The sequence below is a fragment of the Myxine glutinosa genome, chromosome 3, assembly GCF_964187855.1.
Source record: "Myxine glutinosa chromosome 3, kmMyxGlut1.1, whole genome shotgun sequence".
Taxonomy (NCBI): domain Eukaryota; kingdom Metazoa; phylum Chordata; class Myxini; order Myxiniformes; family Myxinidae; genus Myxine; species Myxine glutinosa.
In genome coordinates this window covers 1,258,413-1,278,021 of record NC_136263.1, presented here as the reverse complement: position 1 = coordinate 1,278,021, position 19,609 = coordinate 1,258,413, and the positions used below count along the sequence as shown (strand labels likewise).

Below are 19,609 nucleotides of genomic sequence, written 5' to 3'. Positions count from 1 at the left end.
CTTGACCCCATCCCCTCCAGCTTTGTCAAAGCCTCCCTCCCTGCTCTCTCTCCACTTATCATTGCAACAATAAACTCCTCCCTGTCTACAGGCATCGTCCCACCTTCCCTCAAAATTGCTGCTGTTACCCCCATTCTAAAAAAACCTGGTCTAAACCCTGACACCCTAAACAACTTCAGACCCATCTCCAACCTACCCTTTCTGTCAAAAGTTTTGGAACGCGCTGTAGCCACTCAACTCAAACATCATCTCTCTGCCAATAACTTGTATGAAACATTCCAATCCGGATTCCGCTCCAACCACAGTACTGAAACTGCTCTCCTCAAAATCACCAACGACCTTCTCCTCTCCTCTGACGCTGGCAACCTCAACATTCTCGTCCTCCTCGACCTCAGCGCTGCCTTTGACACCATCGATCACACTATCCTCCTCACCCGACTTGAATCCACCTTTAACGTCACCGGCACTGCCCTCTCTTGGATTAAATCATACCTCTCTGACAGATGCCAGTTCATCTCCATCAATAACTGCAAATCCCCCACTGCTCCCCTCCCCCAAGGTGTCCCCCAAGGTTCAGTTCTTGGCCCCCTCCTCTTCATCCTTTACCTGTCCCCGCTCGGTCACTTAATCCGCCGTCATGGTCTCCAATTCCACTGCTTCGCCGATGACATCCAGCTTTTCATCTCCACCAAGTCCGTCTCCACCGACACCCACTCTATCCTGACAAACTGCATCACTGAAATAAAATCCTGGCTTCAAATCAACTTCCTCAAGCTTAACTGTGATAAATCTGAAATAATCATCATTGGCCCAAAAACGCTCACAAAATCCACCCATAACTTTGCCCTCAACATCGACGGTATCCCAGTATCCACCTCCCCTCACATCCGGAATCTTGGCGTCATCTTTGACCAAACCCTTTCCTTCGACAAATACACTAAACAGATCACAAAGTCAGCCTTCTTTCACCTGAAAAACATTGCCCGTCTCCGCTCATCCCTCTCCTCCACGGCTGCAGAAACCCTCATCCACGCCTTCATCACCTCCCGTCTGGACTACTGCAATAGCCTCCTCTATGGTTCACCCTCAAAAATCACCAATAAACTCCAATACATTCAGAACTCCGCTGCCCGTCTACTCACTCATTCCCGGACCCGTGACCACATCACCCCCGTCCTTTACAAGCTTCACTGGCTCCCCATCCCCCAGAGAATCCAGTACAAAATCCTCCTCTTGACATACAAAGCCCTCCATAACCTGGCCCCATCCTACCTGGCTGACCTCCTCTCCAGACACACTCCCACCCGCAACCTCCGCTCTGCTGGTACCAACCTCCTGACCCCCTCCATCCGGACCAAATTCAGATCCTGGGGGGACAGGGCCTTCTCCATCGCTGCTCCCACCCTCTGGAACTCACTACCTCACACCATCAGAGACTCCTCCTCACTCACCACATTCAAAACATCACTAAAGACCCACCTGTTCAACGCTGCATTCAACATTCAACCCACAGCATTTAACCCCTGACTATCTCTTCTCCTTCTCCCTCCTTTTGCTTTAAATATTTCCCTATTGATTCTTGTCTTGTCTTTTTGATTCTTGTCTTATATATATGCCGTATATCGCTGCTGTTTGTTTTCTTGATTCTTGTCTTTTTGCAATTGTTGTTTTCATGTATTGTTATGCATTATGTTTTCCACTCTGTCAAAGCGCCTTTGGGCTTCTGGAAAAGCGCTATACAAAATAAATGAATTATTATTATTATTATTATTCAGTTTTATTTAACTTAGTTTAACCAATTATTTAACTTAGTTTACCAATAGTTTACCTTAGATTACCAATTATTTTATTCATTATAATTCGTTTTTCTACCGCTTCCCCTATCACTTATAGGCCACCATAGCCCAAGTGCACAGGAATATGACAGGAAGTCACAGTAGATGATTCACAAATTCTGCAATGTTGGGCTCTTAAAATATGTCTCAAATAGTCGTTTTGCAGGTAAAATCATTATCAACAACAGATGTCTACTGCCCTTTAACTTGAAGACATGTAGACTATTTGTGACAATTATTTTCTTTTGTTGCCTAATTAACTTATATTAACAACACTGTTTTAGTGTTTGATAAAAGGGGATTAAATTCGTTTAATCACATGGAACAATGTTCCATTGGAACATGCTCCACATGTAATTTGTCTAATGTGTGATGGCCGATAAATGACAAAATGTAAGTTAAAGAGTGTAAATTAGTAACCATAAATCTCTCAGATGATCAAATAAACACGTTAAAATGGTGTTATTACAAGTCTGTTAGCGTAAATCGGGATTTGTTTTTGTTCATTGTCCCTAGAACTTCGATACCAATTTTCCATTTGTTCCTGTTTAATATTTTCATATACACGAGAGTAGGCCTATCCTAGCACAGTCCTGTATGGGTTTTTGTTTACATTACCTTTGTCTTATTGTGGTGTGTTGTCATAAACTGTTTTCTTATTTGTTGCAGATTAGAAATTGACAACCATGGCTGCCCCCAGCAAACATGTTTGTGCAGTTTGTGTAATGGTGCCAGGTAGGGTTCACTGGCACACAGTTCATGTCTAAGAAATGGAAGTAGCAGAACATTTAAAGATGTTTCATGAATATGAGCAATATGACGGGATTAAAATCTCAGGGTACATGTACAGGATAGTGTATACCAATCATTATTACAGACATAACAGATTATTTTGATAGGTTAAGCATTAGTTCATAGCTCTTTCACGAGCCTCGATTCAGTATACAAAAAAATTAAAAAAAAATAAAAATGTGTTTTATGTGTTAGCTCTTCAAGCCTCGACTTTGTAAATAAAATAAAATAATTTTTTTTTTAAATTATTGACCGTATCCCTTGCTCTTCTGGTCCTCACCGAACACAGGTGAGAGTTTCAGCAGGTGCTGCTTGTAGCCTATGCTGATCTCCACAAAGTGTCCGATTCAGTGAATCAGTTGCCCTGTGGAGGATTCTCCGTCTTTGTGGGATGCCACCAAAATGGTCAATCTGACTTTTGAACTATACTCTGGAACTGAGAGTGTTGCGAGGTGTGGTAGTGCCATCTCTCTCTTCTTTCCAGTTGTTACTGGAGTTTGTCAGGGGTGTGCATTCCTCTCCATTCCCCTCCATCTCCCTCACCCCACACACACATTTAGCACTTGAATTGACCGGATTTTGGGGAGGATGTCAGAAAGATTGAGCTGCGGTGCATTGCTTGGGAATGTCAAGAGTTCTGACCTTGATTTCGCAGATACAGTCATCCTTGTGGAGAGTCTGGATATCCTTATGGGGGCCCTCCAGGCACTGAATGAGTGGGTGGAGTGGCTGGGATTATGTGCCTACTGGGTCGAAACCAAGATCCAGGCTTTCAATGACATCTTGGATGCTGCTATCTTGTCTGTACCCGTTTGTGGCGAAAATGTTGACGTCACAGAGGTTCACTTACCTTGGCAGTAATATTCATGTCTCCGCATGTTGTGAGCCTGATGTTGCTGGACGTCTGAGTTGGACCTGGAGGGTCATGGATTCACTGGATCAGGGATGTGGCGCTGTCTGTACCTATGAAGGAGGACGAAAGTCTGAGTCTTTAAGTCCTTGGTGCTTCCAGTCTTGCTCTACGGATGTGAGACCTTGACTCTGGCCAAGGATCTGAGACAAAGACTTAACTCCTTCAGTACCAGGTCTCTTTGAAGAATCCTTGCCTATTACGGGTCAGACTGTGTCCAACTGCCGTTTGCTGAGAGAGACTAGGATGAAATTTGTTACCTGGATAGTCAGTGAGTGTCAACTGCGGCTGTATGGACATGTGGCCCGTTTTCTTGACGCTAATCCTGCTCACCAGATTCTCTCAGCGAGGGAGCCTCGTGAGTGGAGGAGGCTAATGGGCCAACCACGTGCCTCGTGGTTGCAGCAGGTTGATCGGCATCCCAAGTATATGGTGATGGGCCAGGCATCTGCCTGGGGAATGACCAGGCAGAGGCCCCTGGAGTGAAAGTGGACACGGCGACATGCTGCTCCGGCGGCACATGCTCCCATACCTGACCTGACCTGAAATGACATGTGAGGGCAGCAAGCATCACCCTTGAGTGGTGGGAGGACAAAATGAAGAGAAGAGCAGATTGGCGCCAAGCTACACAGCAAGGCTTAACTTTTGCAGAATCCCATCGCAACCAGTTTGCTAACTCAAAGCAGCTTCGAAGGTTAGGCGTGCTGACTGCTGAACCAAGACTCAGACCAACAACAGTCAGCTTATAAATGTGGCTGTCGAGCCAAACAGAAGGATCTCCAGCTGTGTTGAACTTTACACCCACTAACACAAGTATAGCTAGAATGGTATTCGGTAGTGTGCATACCTCCGCCAGGCTGAACAGTTTACGTTTTGTATTCCACCGATAGGCCAGATCTGGACTCGGACCTGAACCAAAATTGAATCGTCTTGTTCTTGTCGCCTAATCAACTCATCCACCTCGTGTCATAACCCAGACATAACTTTTTGAAACATCATGCTTTATACCGTTTTTGGCCACATCTCTCAATGGTGAAGATTCACTTAAATCTCGTAAAAAATAGACAATTCTCATGTCTGGATCCGAATCTTCACCAAATCAAAGCAATTCGTCCTTGTCACATACACAACCTGTCCAGCAAGTTTAGTTTTAATCTGTCCATAACAGAGATATCCTGTTCACAGGCAGACAAACAAAAAAAAAAACCACCTTTAGAGGCCATTTTTCCCCGCAAAGCGGGGGTTGGCCTTTTTCGGGGACCGTGGTTGTTGTTGTTTTTCGGTCCCCTTTTTGAAGCAATGTTTTACGGCCGGATGCCCTTCCTGACGCCAACCCTTTTTGCCGCCTTTAACGACAAACAGGGAATTACCAGTGAACTGGTACAACAGCACAGGCAGACAAACAAACAGGGTGAAAACATTACCTCCATCCACCTTCCGTAGCGGAGGCAACAATTACTTGATACTCGAGGTCTCCCCCCTTTTGGGCGCCATGAGGAATAGATCTGTGCAATATGAACCCTAAATCCTGAACCTTTTTGAAATATTGTGTACACAAGCCAGGTTACCGTGGCAACAGAATTCAGCCAATCACCGCCATGACAATCAGGTTGAGGTAATGTCATGAGGAATAGATATCTGCAATATGAAAGCTAAATGTTCAACGGGTTTTTTTAAATATCATGCACCAGCACACAAAAATACATGAACACATGATTGGTCGGTCGGATGGAGCTCATTTTAACGTTCCCAATCTCCGATCTTATCTGAGTGTCATGGGACAACGAGAAAGAATCTCAAAATGCAAAGCCCATCCATGGCCGGTTCCTACTCAACATAAACATGATAACAGCGAAAAAATATATAAATTATGTTCTCCATATTTTCATAATAAAAGGTTTATTGATTATTTGATGACAAAAGCTCAATTGGTAAAAAAAGAAAAAAAAAATTATGGCCTGGACAGACACACTGAAGCTCAAATGGTAAATAGAGGTAATTTTAAAAAAACAAAGAAGAAGAAGAAGAAAACTAGGCGCTCGCACACGCATGTCAGGCTTAGAACTAACTCACCCTGACATCAGAGGGCCAGCAATTGATTCCTTTCTTAAAACTCATGATCTGCACTCAAATCCCAACCATATTAAACACTTGAGCACCAATAGCGTCACATGGAACTCCAATTTGCTCCAGAAGGAGACAATTACTTTCATCCGAGAGGTTGCTAAAGAACCCACCAAGTTTGGTGATATGTTTCGTGTAGTTATGCGGAAAGTCTCTGAGCCAACGGTCTCTGGAGGATGCAGGTGAGCATTTGGCAAAGTGGTCAAAGCCAGGAGAAAACGGCACCAAGGGAAGATCGTTATTTTGGAAATATATAAATATAATGACCTTTTACCTATTAACTAGATAATAAAGTAAGCGTTTTAAAAAGCCGACTAATTGCAAAGCAAAATAATTAAATAAAAAAGCAGAAATGTGCCAAATAGCAGGAATGTGGTGCATCTGACAAACGTACGAACAGAATGCAAGGCTCCTTGATAAGATGCTCCAAGGCCTCGAGGAGGTTTCTTTCCAACATGGCATAGTATGTGGCACGGTACGTGGCACAAGGGCAAAGCTCAGGAAAAGCCATTCAGAGATTACCAATCACACGCAAATTGACGAGCAACATTTGGAACGACAATCTCAAATCTTTCATATTTGGTTCACATTGTCAGATTAGGGCAATAGGGCAGCAACATATATATTTATTTATTTACAACCTTAAAAAGTACTCACCTCATATGCATCAAAGTGCTGAGCCTTTTCCTTACGAATCACCTACGCACAGAGGACACACACAATTAGGCAAGTCATGTGACTAGTTCTTTTAAATAAATAAAAAATGACTGTCAATATGCAAGAAGGGAAATACCAAGGAGACCATCCACATTGGAGCACGTGCTTACGAAATCGACTAAACGGTGGAGTTCAGGGAAACGGTGGAGGCAATAAATTCATTCTCACCTCGTTGTATTTCTTCATCTCACGCTGGGCCTTCAATCTCAGCCTAAAGCACATTGACAAAACAAACCAATCAAATTGAAAGCTGACGCAATGACAAGGTGAAGAAACATCTGGTGAACCAAACAGAATAAAGACCTCCACGACCCACCCTGCCGCAAACAAAGTCAAACACAGACAAATCATAGAGCCACGTTTGCACTTCAAGTGTAAACACCACAATCACTGAAGAACCCGTTTGATCACAAATGTAGCCCTAAAACTGTGGATGATCGTGAAATCCGATTCCTCAGAAGTTATAGCTGGAAAGGCGTCAATATTTAAATGAATACAACAACAACATGCATTTTAAGGCCATGTTCCCTGCTAGAGCGGGGGTTAGCCTTGCGGTCCCCATGACAATCTTCTCCATTTTGCCCTATTTTCTGCATCTCTCCTTGTTAACCCCCTTGCCCGCATTTCTTCTTCCACCATCTTTAGCCAAGTCTTTCTCGGTCTTCCCCGTCCTCTACTTCCTTCTACATTAACTTCCATCACTCTTCTCAACCAGTCACTTTCATCCTTCCTCAATACATGACCAAACCATCTCAACCTGTTTCTCTTCACAGCATCAATCACAGGCAATATTCCCATCATCTTTCGCAATTCATCATTTGTCTTCCTCTCTCTCAACGATACTCCGCACATCCATCGAACCATTCGCATTTCCACCCTTTCCAGCCTTCGTTGCTGCTCTACGTTCATTACCCATGTCTCGCTCCCATAAATCATAACACTTCTCACACATGCAGCATACACCTTTCCCTTCAGCTTCAGCGACACTCTCCTCCTCATCAGCATGCCACTCAGTTCCCGAAACTTCTTCCATGCACATCTCACTCGAGCAACCGTTGCCGAGTCTGATCCACCTTCTCCATTCAGCATGTCTCCGAGGTAGCAAAATGTTTTCACACCTTCCAGCTTCACGCCATCTCCAAGATCCAACTCAACATTTCCTCCATCTGCAGCTCCCTCTGTGCACACCTTACATTTGAATGTAGCTGCCACACTGGTTAATGACCCTCTCAGACCACTACATTTTTGATGAACCCACTCAGCACACATTGTACATTGAATGGAGTTCACCCCGACACCCTTCCTACACACAGCACACGGCCACTTCCCAGTTCTTTCCACCTCACCACATGCTTTACCACTTGCCATCACCTTTGTCTTTCCGATATTCACCTTCAGACCTTTTGTCTCCATACATTCCTTCCACTTGTTCATCTTTTCCTTCAGTCCATCCATACTTTCCGCAATCAACACCAGATCATCTGCATACAACAACTCCCACGGTAAACCCTCCTTTACGGTCTGAGCCAGCACCTCCATCACAGCTACAAATAGTAGTGGACTTAGTACCGACCCCTGATGCACTCCCACCTTCACCTCAAACTCACCACTGTTCCCATCCTTCGTCCTTACAGCTGTGCGTGCTCTTTTGTACATTGCCATCACTACTCTGATCAACCATTCCTCCACTCCTAACTTCCTCAATGCCCATGTCAATACTTTGCGTGGAACCCTATCGAATGCTTTCTCGAGATCAACAAACCCAAAAAACAACTTCTTCCTCTTATCCATGTACTTCTCCTGCAACTGCCTCACAATGAAAAGCGCATCTGTCGTTCCTCTTCCTGGCATAAATCCAAACTGCATTTCGTCGATCTTCACTTTCTTCCTTATCCTCCTCTCCAACACCCTTTCCAATACCTTCATTCCATGCTCCAATAACTTTATCGCTCGGTACGAGCCACACTCCAGAGGGTCACCTTTCCCCTTGTATAGAGGGACGAGGGTACTCAGTTCCCAATCCACTGGAATGCGGCCTTCTTTCACCACCAAATTACAGATCTCTGTCATTCTCTTCACACCCCAACTTCCTGCTGCCTTCAACATATCTCCCACAACTCCCGTCGGCCCTCCCGCTTTTCCACTCTTCATTGCTTTTATCGCTTCCTCAACTTCCTTCTCAGTTATCTTCTCTGCCGGTCCTAAAACTGGGTTACTCTCTATGTTGCCATCCCATTCATTCTCTGTATTCAACAGCATTTCCATATATCTTTTCCATCTTCCTTTAATTCCATCTGGGTCGACAACGATTTGTCCCACTTCATCCTTCAAGCAACTCACCCCCATCACATCACACCTCTCTTTCGCTATCTGCTTTGCAATCCTGAATACTGCTTTCTGACCCTCTTCCGAATCCAAGCGTTTTCCGAACATTTTCCTACATGCCTCCTGCGCCTTTGCTACCTCTTTCTTTGCAGCCTTCCTGGCTGCCTCATAACTTTCATGCTCTGCTGTTTCTGCTCCCGTACCCTTCGCCTTCTGCCACTCTTTGAACTTCTTCCTCTTCTCGTCAATCCTCTTTCCAACCTCAACATCCCACCACCATGTTTCCGAGTGCCTCGGTGGTCCTTTTGTCCATCCACATACCTCACCAACGGCTCCCAACAGACTAGCTTTCATTGACATCCAACCACTTTCAAGCTCAACCACATCATCCTCTACCCTACTCAGCCTCTCTTTTAATGCCTCCCTTACTGTCACCTCTTTCAACCTCCACACCTTCATTCTCGGTTGGTACTTCACCCGCCGAGCTCTCCTCGCACCTTTCACCCTTATGTCGCAGACAACCAAGTGGTGCTGTGAAACAGCCTCCTCCCCCGGGATCACCTTTGTGTCCCGGAGGTGCCCCCTATTTAAATGCAAGAGCATATTCATTTAAATGAATGAGCAAGGTTGAAAATTAGATTACATATTTAGATTACTCGCTTCCATATTCTCCGGGATCCTCCACCCGCTCGGCCATGTTGTTCACGTCCGCCATTACGTGCTGACCTAGCGGTTTGCCCGCAAGCGTATTTTACCTCGGACAAAAAGAAAATTAATTTAAATTTGCGCTGCCTTGCGCTCTTCCCGACACCAATCAACCAAAAATTTGGACGAGTGAGTGAGTGAGAGTGAGAGTGAGAGTGAGAGTGAGAGAGAGAGAGAGTGAGAGAGAGAAAGAAAAAAAAGAGATTAAAAAGAGATTAAAAAGAGATCGATACATTTAGTATCCAAATGCTGAGCACAATTTGCACCCAGCGGGTGTCAACTCGGACACCGAGAGTCCAAATCCCACTCTCCTGACACCAGTTGTTGTGGTGTCAGAAATTTCGCATCCCACTCCTGACACCAGTTGTCACGTTCCTAGGGATTAATATCCTCTAAGGAAACGGATAGCAGAACGAGCTTAACACTCCGAGGCGTTCAATCCAAATATGGCGGAGTTAATACATGCGGGAGGGGTGGGGGAGGGAAGAGGCAGCGAAGCTCTTAGCTTCACTGGACGTCTGACCCTGCGATAATCAATCCAAACCGACACGGGATTAAAAATGCAAAAATACCGGCTTTATTGAAAGAAATGTCAGCAACAAAAGAATGCACGGAAAAACATAAAATCCTAAATGGAGCGCTCCCACACAGACCCATGTACATACAAGAGGGAAAATAAATGTGAAAATAAAGCACGTTTGTTTAGGTACTTAGCTCTGAGTGTCTCTTGAACCCCGTCAGGAATCGCCACAGCCCCCACATCCTTGCACGGGAACACACACTGGTTGGCGCGAAGTCCGTGCGTGGGAACAGGCCTCAGTGCGCAGCCGGTCCACCCAGCTGCGCTAGTCTGCGTCTTCCGCTTCACCAGCACAGACATCTCTCCGGGTCACTCGGCACGGCCCTCAGCTGTCACGAAGCTACGGCCAAGCGCACCAGAGTCCACGAGCCGCAACCGCCCCTCCTCACGATCGTCAAAACCTCCAATGTCCCTGGCGCAAAAGCGCTATAAAATGTGACTGTTCCCTTTCAATGTCCCTGGCACAAGAGAAAGTAAATATCGACCGTTTGCTATGGAGGCCAGCCCGGAGAGAGAAAATATCAGGACACGACTGTTCGCCACCAAAGAGACAGAAAATGTCGGAACACAGTCTTTTGTTCTCTCGGCTCTTACGTCACCCGGCGATGTTCGCGCACGATCCAATCAACGGCCGCCACCACATCACTATCGCCATCATGACCAATCGTTCTTTGGGGCGTGGCCTCGTCGCCACTTGCCGGCCTATGTGATCACCAGGTCGGTGGTATCAGCGTTAGTTTCCAATGTCCTGTTCCGGTTACTTTTATTTATTGTTATAATGCATGCCGATTGTCTGGCTATGTGTGTGTGCTGCATTGTCATAAGGAACAGAGGGGAAATAACAGAGGTAATTACATACAGGTGATTTACCATTAATCCATAACTAATTAACAAAACCCCACCCCTCATCATGGGAACAAAGATACACTCTTACACGACAAATGGTCTAACGGATCGCTACTTATGGTACATGGGGTTTCTTCTTCATCGCGACATTCGGAGCATGGGTAATCTATACACTTCTACCTGGAGTAAGGTATTTCATTGCCTACCCCCCCCACAAACGTAACAATATATTATATACCGTATTATATTCTATAATAATTATTGTAATCATATAATTATTATTCATCTGTTATATAATAACACCTAAACTCTCCCAACCCCATCCATAATGAATGATAAACGACCCTCAAGTTCTCAAGGCGAGATTCCCAAAGCTATTAGTTACCTCCGCCACCAAAGGTGGATGGAGGTTATGTACAGAGTAGTGCTCGGATGGCATAAAACGCCTCAGGTAACACTCGCTCCCACGACTGTCGACTGCAGAGGCAAACCGCGCGTCTTCACAATCATTATCACCGCTCACCATATGATCCCATTGTAACGGTCAACCTGGCCGTTACCCGAGGGGTTATACGCCGTACGGCTGGAGGCTACTCCCCGTTCCTGGAGGTATTGCTTAAGGGTGTAGTACTGGTGAACTTTCCAATATGCCTCTTCTAAAAAAAACTATGTTTTTACGGTTTAGATTCATACGTATTGTATAAACTCATTCAGTATTTCCTTTAAAATATCTAATGTTATCTTTACACGCAATTTACAAGAAATATAATATTTTGCATGAAATTTGTTATAACTTTAATTTGCATCATTCTTTTGGGCTGAAATTTGGACAGGATATTCAGAATATCACTTCCTTTAAAATGATGAAGGCTTTTGTTTATAGGAGTAGCAATTGTGGATTTATTGAAGGACAACCAAGTTTTATCTGGTAATTGGCATAATTAGCTAATTAGTGAACATTTGACATAATTTCACAAAATCCTCTCATCAGGTAGTAGGGTAACACATGTATAATACATGTACCAAGTTTTGTGTGAAAAGAATGATAGGTGACATTGAAGATAAAAGTAGAAATGTGTTCTTTGTTTTTCCTTGTTTTTTATTGACGGTCTAATTTATGCAAATTATATGCATGTAATATGACAAAGAAGCGTTGAAACTGGTCTGAGTTAAAGCCAAGATTATATCTTTCAAGAAAAAATGAAAATTAGATATTAACTTGACTTTGTTTTTGTGTAAAGGCCTCTCAAAGGTACCTATGTAGTTTTCTCAATTTTTCACAAGTACCACACCCTTAACTTCCCAAGATAGAAACGCGGTTCCCCGGTCTGAGTGTACATAAGCGGGGTAGCTGAACATGAGAAACAGTTACTGAAGACAGCATCTGACTGTTGTTGACGACATATCAGCACAGGGGTACGCAAATGGGAAGTGAGTACTCGTCGACAATTGTAAGAATGTATCGTCACGGGCAAGAGCCCGGTAACGGCCCTTTAAAATCCACATGGAGTCTCTCCCAGGGTCGACCTGCATGGATGGTCTATAAAATCTCGGCTTGACCTCGGCACACACTGGACACGACCGACATAGTCGCCTGACATCTTCGATGGAAAAGGGCAGATTCCTACATCATACGAAGTGAGCCAACAATGTGACCCCCGGATGACACAATGATTCATGGATTCCCCGCAAGTCTTCTGACGTCATGCCAGCACAGACAGGCCGGGATGGTGCATCAGCTGCCACATTATCCCGTCCAGGTCTGTACACGATATCGAAACTGAAGTCGGCCAATTATATGCGCCAGCGAGCTATTTTGTCATTCTTAGTCTTTTGAGAGTGCCGTGCATTTTACATAAAAGCCACTGAATGTTGGTCTCTCATCAGCTGAAAATGTTTCCCAAGAAGGAAGTGGCACCACCGTCTGACATGTTCCACGATTGCGTACACCTCCTTTTCTATAGCCGAATGGCGCCGTTCGCTATCAGACAAAGTTCTCGAGGAGAATGTGACGGGGCGTCCCACTTGGTTAAGCGTGCGTGGCAGCAATCGCGCTGTCGCTGGCATCCATCTCGATCATGAAAGGTACAGCTTCGTTGATCGAGGTCACTACGGCCCCCGCTATGTCGGTTTTGAGCTGTTGAAAAGCATCTTTCGCCGACAAGGTCAACGGGAATAATTTACATTCCACCAGCGGTCTGATCTTCTCTGAGTACCGTGGGATCCACTTTGAGTAATACACAAACAGACCGAGCGCCCTGCGCAGCGCAGCCCAATCAGGGGGAGGGGCCATCTCGAGCAATGGTTGCAAGCAGGTAGCGTCAGGCCTAATCTCTCCGTCGGTCACTATGTACCCCCAACAGGTCTATAGTTTTAATAATAATAATAATAATTCATTTATTTTGTATAGCGCTTTTCCAGAAGCCCAAAGGCGCTTTGACAGAGTGGAAAACATAATGCATAACAATACATGAAAACAACAATTGCAAAAAGACAAGAATCAATAGGGAAATATTTAAAGCAAAAGGAGGGAGAAGGAGAAGAGATAGTCAGGGGTTAAATGCTGTGGGTTGAATGTTGAATGCAGCGTTGAACAGGTGGGTCTTTAGTGATGTTTTGAATGTGGTGAGTGAGGAGGAGTCTCTGATGGTGTGAGGTAGTGAGTTCCAGAGGGTGGGAGCAGCGATGGAGAAGGCCCTGTCCCCCCAGGATCTGAATTTGGTCCGGATGGAGGGGGTCAGGAGGTTGGTACCAGCAGAGCGGAGGTTGCGGGTGGGAGTGTGTCTGGAGAGGAGGTCAGCCAGGTAGGATGGGGCCAGGTTATGGAGGGCTTTGTATGTCAAGAGGAGGATTTTGTACTGGATTCTCTGGGGGATGGGGAGCCAGTGAAGCTTGTAAAGGACGGGGGTGATGTGGTCACGGGTCCGGGAATGAGTGAGTAGACGGGCAGCGGAGTTCTGAATGTATTGGAGTTTATTGGTGATTTTTGAGGGTGAACCATAGAGGAGGCTATTGCAGTAGTCCAGACGGGAGGTGATGAAGGCGTGGATGAGGGTTTCTGCAGCCGTGGAGGAGAGGGATGAGCGGAGACGGGCAATGTTTTTCAGGTGAAAGAAGGCTGACTTTGTGATCTGTTTAGTGTATTTGTCGAAGGAAAGGGTTTGGTCAAAGATGACGCCAAGATTCCGGATGTGAGGGGAGGTGGATACTGGGATACCGTCGATGTTGAGGGCAAAGTTATGGGTGGATTTTGTGAGCGTTTTTGGGCCAATGATGATTATTTCAGATTTATCACAGTTAAGCTTGAGGAAGTTGATTTGAAGCCAGGATTTTATTTCAGTGATGCAGTTTGTCAGGATAGAGTGGGTGTCGGTGGAGACGGACTTGGTGGAGATGAAAAGCTGGATGTCATCGGCGAAGCAGTGGAATTGGAGACCATGACGGCGGATTAAGTGACCGAGCGGGGACAGGTAAAGGATGAAGAGGAGGGGGCCAAGAACTGAACCTTGGGGGACACCTTGGGGGAGGGGAGCAGTGGGGGATTTGCAGTTTTGGCTGAATACTTACACTTATCTTCGTTGAGAATCAGGTTGTACTTTCGCACCACGGCCAAGAATCTCTGCAAATTTGCATTCTGGTCGGCTTGATCACGACCACAGACAGTTACATCGTCAACGTACACAAAAACACACTTGAGTTACTCTTTGGCTATGATGTCATTGAGGGCCCGTTGGAAGCAGGGACACCGTTCGTAACTCCAAAGGGAATTCTTCGAAATTGGTACAGCCACTGCCCTGATTCAAAGGCAGTATATGGCCGAACAGCTTCTCTGATAGGCATCGAGTGGTACGTGCTACGGAGATCCAAGGTGGTGAACACCCGGTAGGTAGCCACCTCCCGTACCATATTGTCCATCTTGGGGAGTTGGTAAGCGTCCAATTGTGTATAACAATTAATCGTTTGTGAGTAGTCAATTACCATTCATTTCCGGTGATTAGGATTAGTGACCACGAGTACTGGGACTCTCCAAGGCGATATACTGGCCTCGATAATTACCTCCCATAGCAATAGTCTAGTTTCACCCTCAATAAATTGAGCTTCCGGCCGTGAGTAACGCCTGGACTTCACCGTGAGGATGGCAGTTAGTTAGACAAGGAAAAGGCGGAGGGGGATTGGTCGCCATTTCTGCTAAACTGCATACCAAGAAGGTCTTGGCATTAGCTACCTCGAATTGCATTTCTAGTCGTCCGTGCCGATTTAAAAAATCATGGCCCAATAGCGCATCCGAGCACAGATTCTGTAATACTAACAGCTAAACATCCGTATACATTACCCCATTAGCCACCAAATTTACAACACAGATCCCTTTGGTGCTTTGGCAGAGAGACGCGGACGCCATGTAATGTCGACCCGGGTAGGCAATCAGGTCGGAATGATGGGCAATCTGTGACGCGAAACAGAGTGTGGTTGACAAAACTGTCACTGCTCCCCATGTCAATCAATGCATCAGCATCTTCGCCGTTAATCTCCACCGGCATGATGGCTTTGGCTAGCCCGCGAGGAGCAGCCGTGGTGAGCGGGTCGACTCTCGACATAAAGGCCCCCGCCAACGTCACTTGCTGGCCTTGCTCGATCGGCAGACTTTAGCATAATGGCCCTTCCGGCCACAATTATTGCACAGCACATCTCTCGCCGGACAAAGGGATCTCAGATGTCGCCTATTGCCACAAAAAATAACATTTTGCCGTCGTCCTTGCCGGTGTCACGCCAGCCATAGTTATAGGTTTGTTCTCCTCTGCGTCAGAGCTCGCGACTAGCGATTCATACCGGCGGGTGTCAGACCGCGCGGATGCACTCTCCACTGAGATGTCGGCCTCAGGGTGCTTCGCGGCAACAGCAGCACTAGCCGTCAGGTATGGCCTCCCATAGGCTTCTGATCTAACCTGGGCCAGTTGGAGTAATCGGGCTTGGTCATACGCGACTTGTAAAGACGTAGTCTCCGTCTCTAGCAAGCACTGACGGATTGCCGGCGACTGGAGTCCCGTTATGAAAGCATCCCGCATGAGATCGTCGAACATCAATTCCCCGACAGCCGTCCTTTCAGGCCGCCCACAGTCTTTGCCGAGCTGCCGTAGGGCCTGTACATATTGCTCCAGGGACTCCGTAGTCTCCTGTCGGGTGGCGAGAACATGCCGGGCATATAAATCAGACTCCTCGGTTTCACATAGAGAGAGCGCAAAGTTGCTATTGCCATCTCGTATGTCTCACAATGAGTGAAATAATCATAGACCGAGTTCGACACATTACAGTGGAGAATGGTCACCTTTTGCGCTTCCGTGAGGTCGGGAACAATCACCATATGGTGTCCGAGAGCCCGGTCCTAGTATATCAATAAATTGTTGTAAATCAATACTCAGACCTCTTTCAAGGAATGAGATTTTATTGAACTATATCTCCACTCATCCTACAACACAAAATAAAGCACAATCATTAGCACAACAAAGGAAGCAATCACAACAAACATCTCCTCCAAGGAAGCAAGCAATTACGTACCTGTTAATCCCGTTAGTCTCTTGGCACTAAGGTAACAGAATGCCACGAGATTGAGCGCCGAGCAGTCCGGACCGATATAAGGTCCCTCAATGTCAGCCCTCCGACCGAACCTTCTCTTCAAGCTCGAGACATTACATCATATTTCACCACATATATATATATATATATATATATATATATATATATATATATAGTATATATAGTTTTTATATATAGCATATATAGTTTTATCTACATTATAAAACAGGAGGGTCCGTCCGTCCCCAAACTACTCCCTCAGTTTTGGGGCTAGCCCCGCCAAACATCCTGCGGAATGTTTTGGGGTCTCAGCGGATGTTGTAAGGTAGGCAGGAGGTTTCAAAAATTCCTCAATAAAGTTACGATTTTAAAAATTAACTCGATATGAATCTGTCGTGAGTCCGGAAGTGGACAGATGACGGCGATGAGCTGGTTGATATCTCAATACAATCGTCATTTAAAACAGTATTTTGTTAAAGTATCAATTTACGAGACCGTCCTCAGCAGGTGAGGGTGAATGGTAGTTTATCAAAGTTATCAATCTTGAATACTGGTGCTCCACAAGGCTGTGTATTGTCACCTCTACTGTTCAGTTTGTACACCAATGGATGCGTGGCTCTTAAAGAAGTTTGTACCTTTATCAAGTATGCAGACGATATCGCCATTGTTGGCTGTCTTTCCGATAAATCATCCTTTGTATCATACCTCAATGAGATTGACACATTGAACAAGTGGTGTGGGGACTTTTGTCTTACTCTGAATGTGTGCAAAAGTAAAGAGTTGATTTTGGACTTTTGGAAAGGTCAAAATCATGAGCCTGTAACCATAAATGGTGATAAGGTGGAAATTGTCAACAAATTTAAATACCTGGGCACCATTATTGATAACAAGCTAACCTTTGATGGAAATACTGATCCTGTGTACAAGAAATCAATGCAAAGATTGTATCTTCTCAGGAAGTTGAATTAATTTGGTGTTAATAGCTCACATGTGATGCGGATGTTGACCAATTCCTTACTGATCAGTATTTTGTAATTTAATTTGGTTTCCTGGTACAGTTATCTAAATGTGCGGAATAAGTCACGATTGAGAAAGTTCATTACATTGGCATTTAAAGTGGGTGGGCCTTCAACCAGTATGGAGTCTCCATACTTGCGAGCATTGAAAAGGATGGCGGTGCAGGTGTGTACCGATGAGTCATTTCTCGAACGGACTTTTTGAAAAAACTGCCATCAGGGAGACGCTGCCATAAGGAGGATGAAGAAGAACATTTTCAAAAAGTCATTTGTATCATGTGCAATTCAAATGCTAAATTCAAATTCCTAGTCATTTTGCTGTTTAGTGCATCTTCCATATTTGATATCTATTTTATGTTGTATATCTCTTTATTTTGTTTTCTTATTCCCTTTGTGTTTTACGTTTTTATGTTTTTATGATGGTTAACTTACGGTCACCAAAGAATAAATTCCCTGAATATGAACAATAAAAATTTATTACTATTATTGTGATTCCTCGAGATCGGGTTCCGGTTCCTCGGGCGAGTGAAGCGTACTTCAAGCTCTCCACGGCATCGAAGTTTAAGTGTTTTCCCATTCTTGTCTTTGTCAAATTTCCACTGGATATTTTGCTGTGTACGTGTTATTGTGTGTTTCTGGTTGGTATTGGTTTGTAATTCGTACAAACTTGTGTGTAGTTAATCGTTTTCTGAGTCGTACCTCGTGCGCGGCCTGGTAACTTGGGGCTTCCCTCCCCCCGTCGGTGTTTTGTCGGTTTGGGTTATTTCCTTCGCTGTATTGCTTGTTTCTTTTATTTTATTTTCGCCCCCTCACCTCACCTCCCAAGACAAAGAATTCTATATTGATTCTTTCTCCCCTCCCGGACACGTTTGTTCGCTCTCCTCCTCGTCTCGGCTTGTGCCCCGCCCCTTGTATCTCGTTTCTCTTCCGCCTCTGCTCCTTCCTTCTCAAATCCACGTTCTCACTTGGAGACTTTTCCCAGATTGTTTTTCATGGTTTTCATGGTTCTGTTTGGATATTGTTGGAATATGTTTAAACTGCAGCCGTGATGCTGACGCCACCCCCCCCCCCTCCCCCTGCCCCCCCCCTCCCCCTGCCCCCCCCCCCCCCAGAATTTCCATGTTTTAAACGTTTCTCAGTGTGTACCCTGGTCAGAATAGGTACACCGTATCCCTGCGTGTCGTAAGAGACGACTAAGAGGGTTGGCATCAGGAAGGGCATCCGGCCATAAAAACATTGCCTCAAAAAGAAAACCATGACAATTACAACTACATATTGGCAGGGTGCAGCCCGAAGTGGAGATCGGTTTCTGAGGTTTGGGACATGGAATGTAGGGACAATGACAGGGAGATCAGGAGAAGTGGTGGAAGTATTGGTCAGAAGAAGAGTGGACATATGTTGTGTGCAAGAGACGAGATGGAAGGGAAGTGGTGTGAGAATGGTGAAGGGTAGGCAGGGACAGAAATACAAGTTTGTGTGGCAAGGGTGCCCGGAGGGCGTGAATGGTGTTGGTGTCCTGTTTTCTGAGGAGTTTGTAGACAGTGTGGTGAGTGTGACTAGAGTGAGCGATAGGTTGACGATGGTGAAAATGATGATTGGAAAGCTCTTGGTGAACGTCATCTCGGGATATGCTCCGCAGGTTGGTCAAAGCAATGAAGAGAAGGACAAGTTCTGGTGTGCGATAGAGAAGCTGATGGAAAACGTGAAAGATGAAGAAGTTGTTGTGGTGGGAGGAGACCTGAATGGACATGTGGGAAGGAGTATGGATGGTTTTGAGGGAGTTCATGGGGGTTACGGATATGGTGTGAGAAATGGAGAAGGTGAAAGGATTTTGGAGTTTGCTGATGGAGCTGATTTGTTGATTTGTAATACTCAGTTCCAGAAAGAGGATAATAAGCTTGTTACATACACGTCAGGTGGGTCGACGACAACCGTTGACTACCTGATGGTGCGTAAGCGAGATAGGGGGCACCTCCGGGACACAAAGGTGATCCCGGGGGAGGAGGCTGTTTCACAGCACCACTTGGTTGTCTGCGACATAAGGGTGAAAGGTGCTAGGAGAGCTCGGCGGGTGAAGTACCAACCGAGAATGAAGGTGTGGAGGTTGAAAGAGGTGACAGTAAGGGAGGCATTAAAAGAGAGGCTGAGTAGGGTAGAGGATGATGTGGTTGAGCTTGAAAGTGGTTGG

The 19,609-nt window shown here is 45.4% G+C and overlaps 1 protein-coding gene across 5 annotated transcripts in view; it reads right to left on the bottom strand.

Annotated features, from left to right (window-relative positions):
• LOC137423820 (RING finger protein 24) overlaps window positions 1-19,609 on the bottom strand; it is a 67,083-nt gene that overhangs the window by 37,510 nt on the left and 9,964 nt on the right. For 4 of the 5 annotated variants that reach the window (XM_068111351.2, XM_078773693.1, XM_078773694.1 and 1 more), the window contains 2 exons: window positions 6,547-6,589; window positions 6,319-6,360 (listed from right to left, as the gene is read on the bottom strand). In XM_068111351.2, coding sequence (XP_067967452.1) covers window positions 6,319-6,360; window positions 6,547-6,589 — 85 coding nt within the window. Of the gene's footprint in view, window positions 1-6,318; window positions 6,361-6,546; window positions 6,590-19,609 lie in introns of those variants that run through there. The other variant, XM_078773696.1, reaches the window with a different exon arrangement.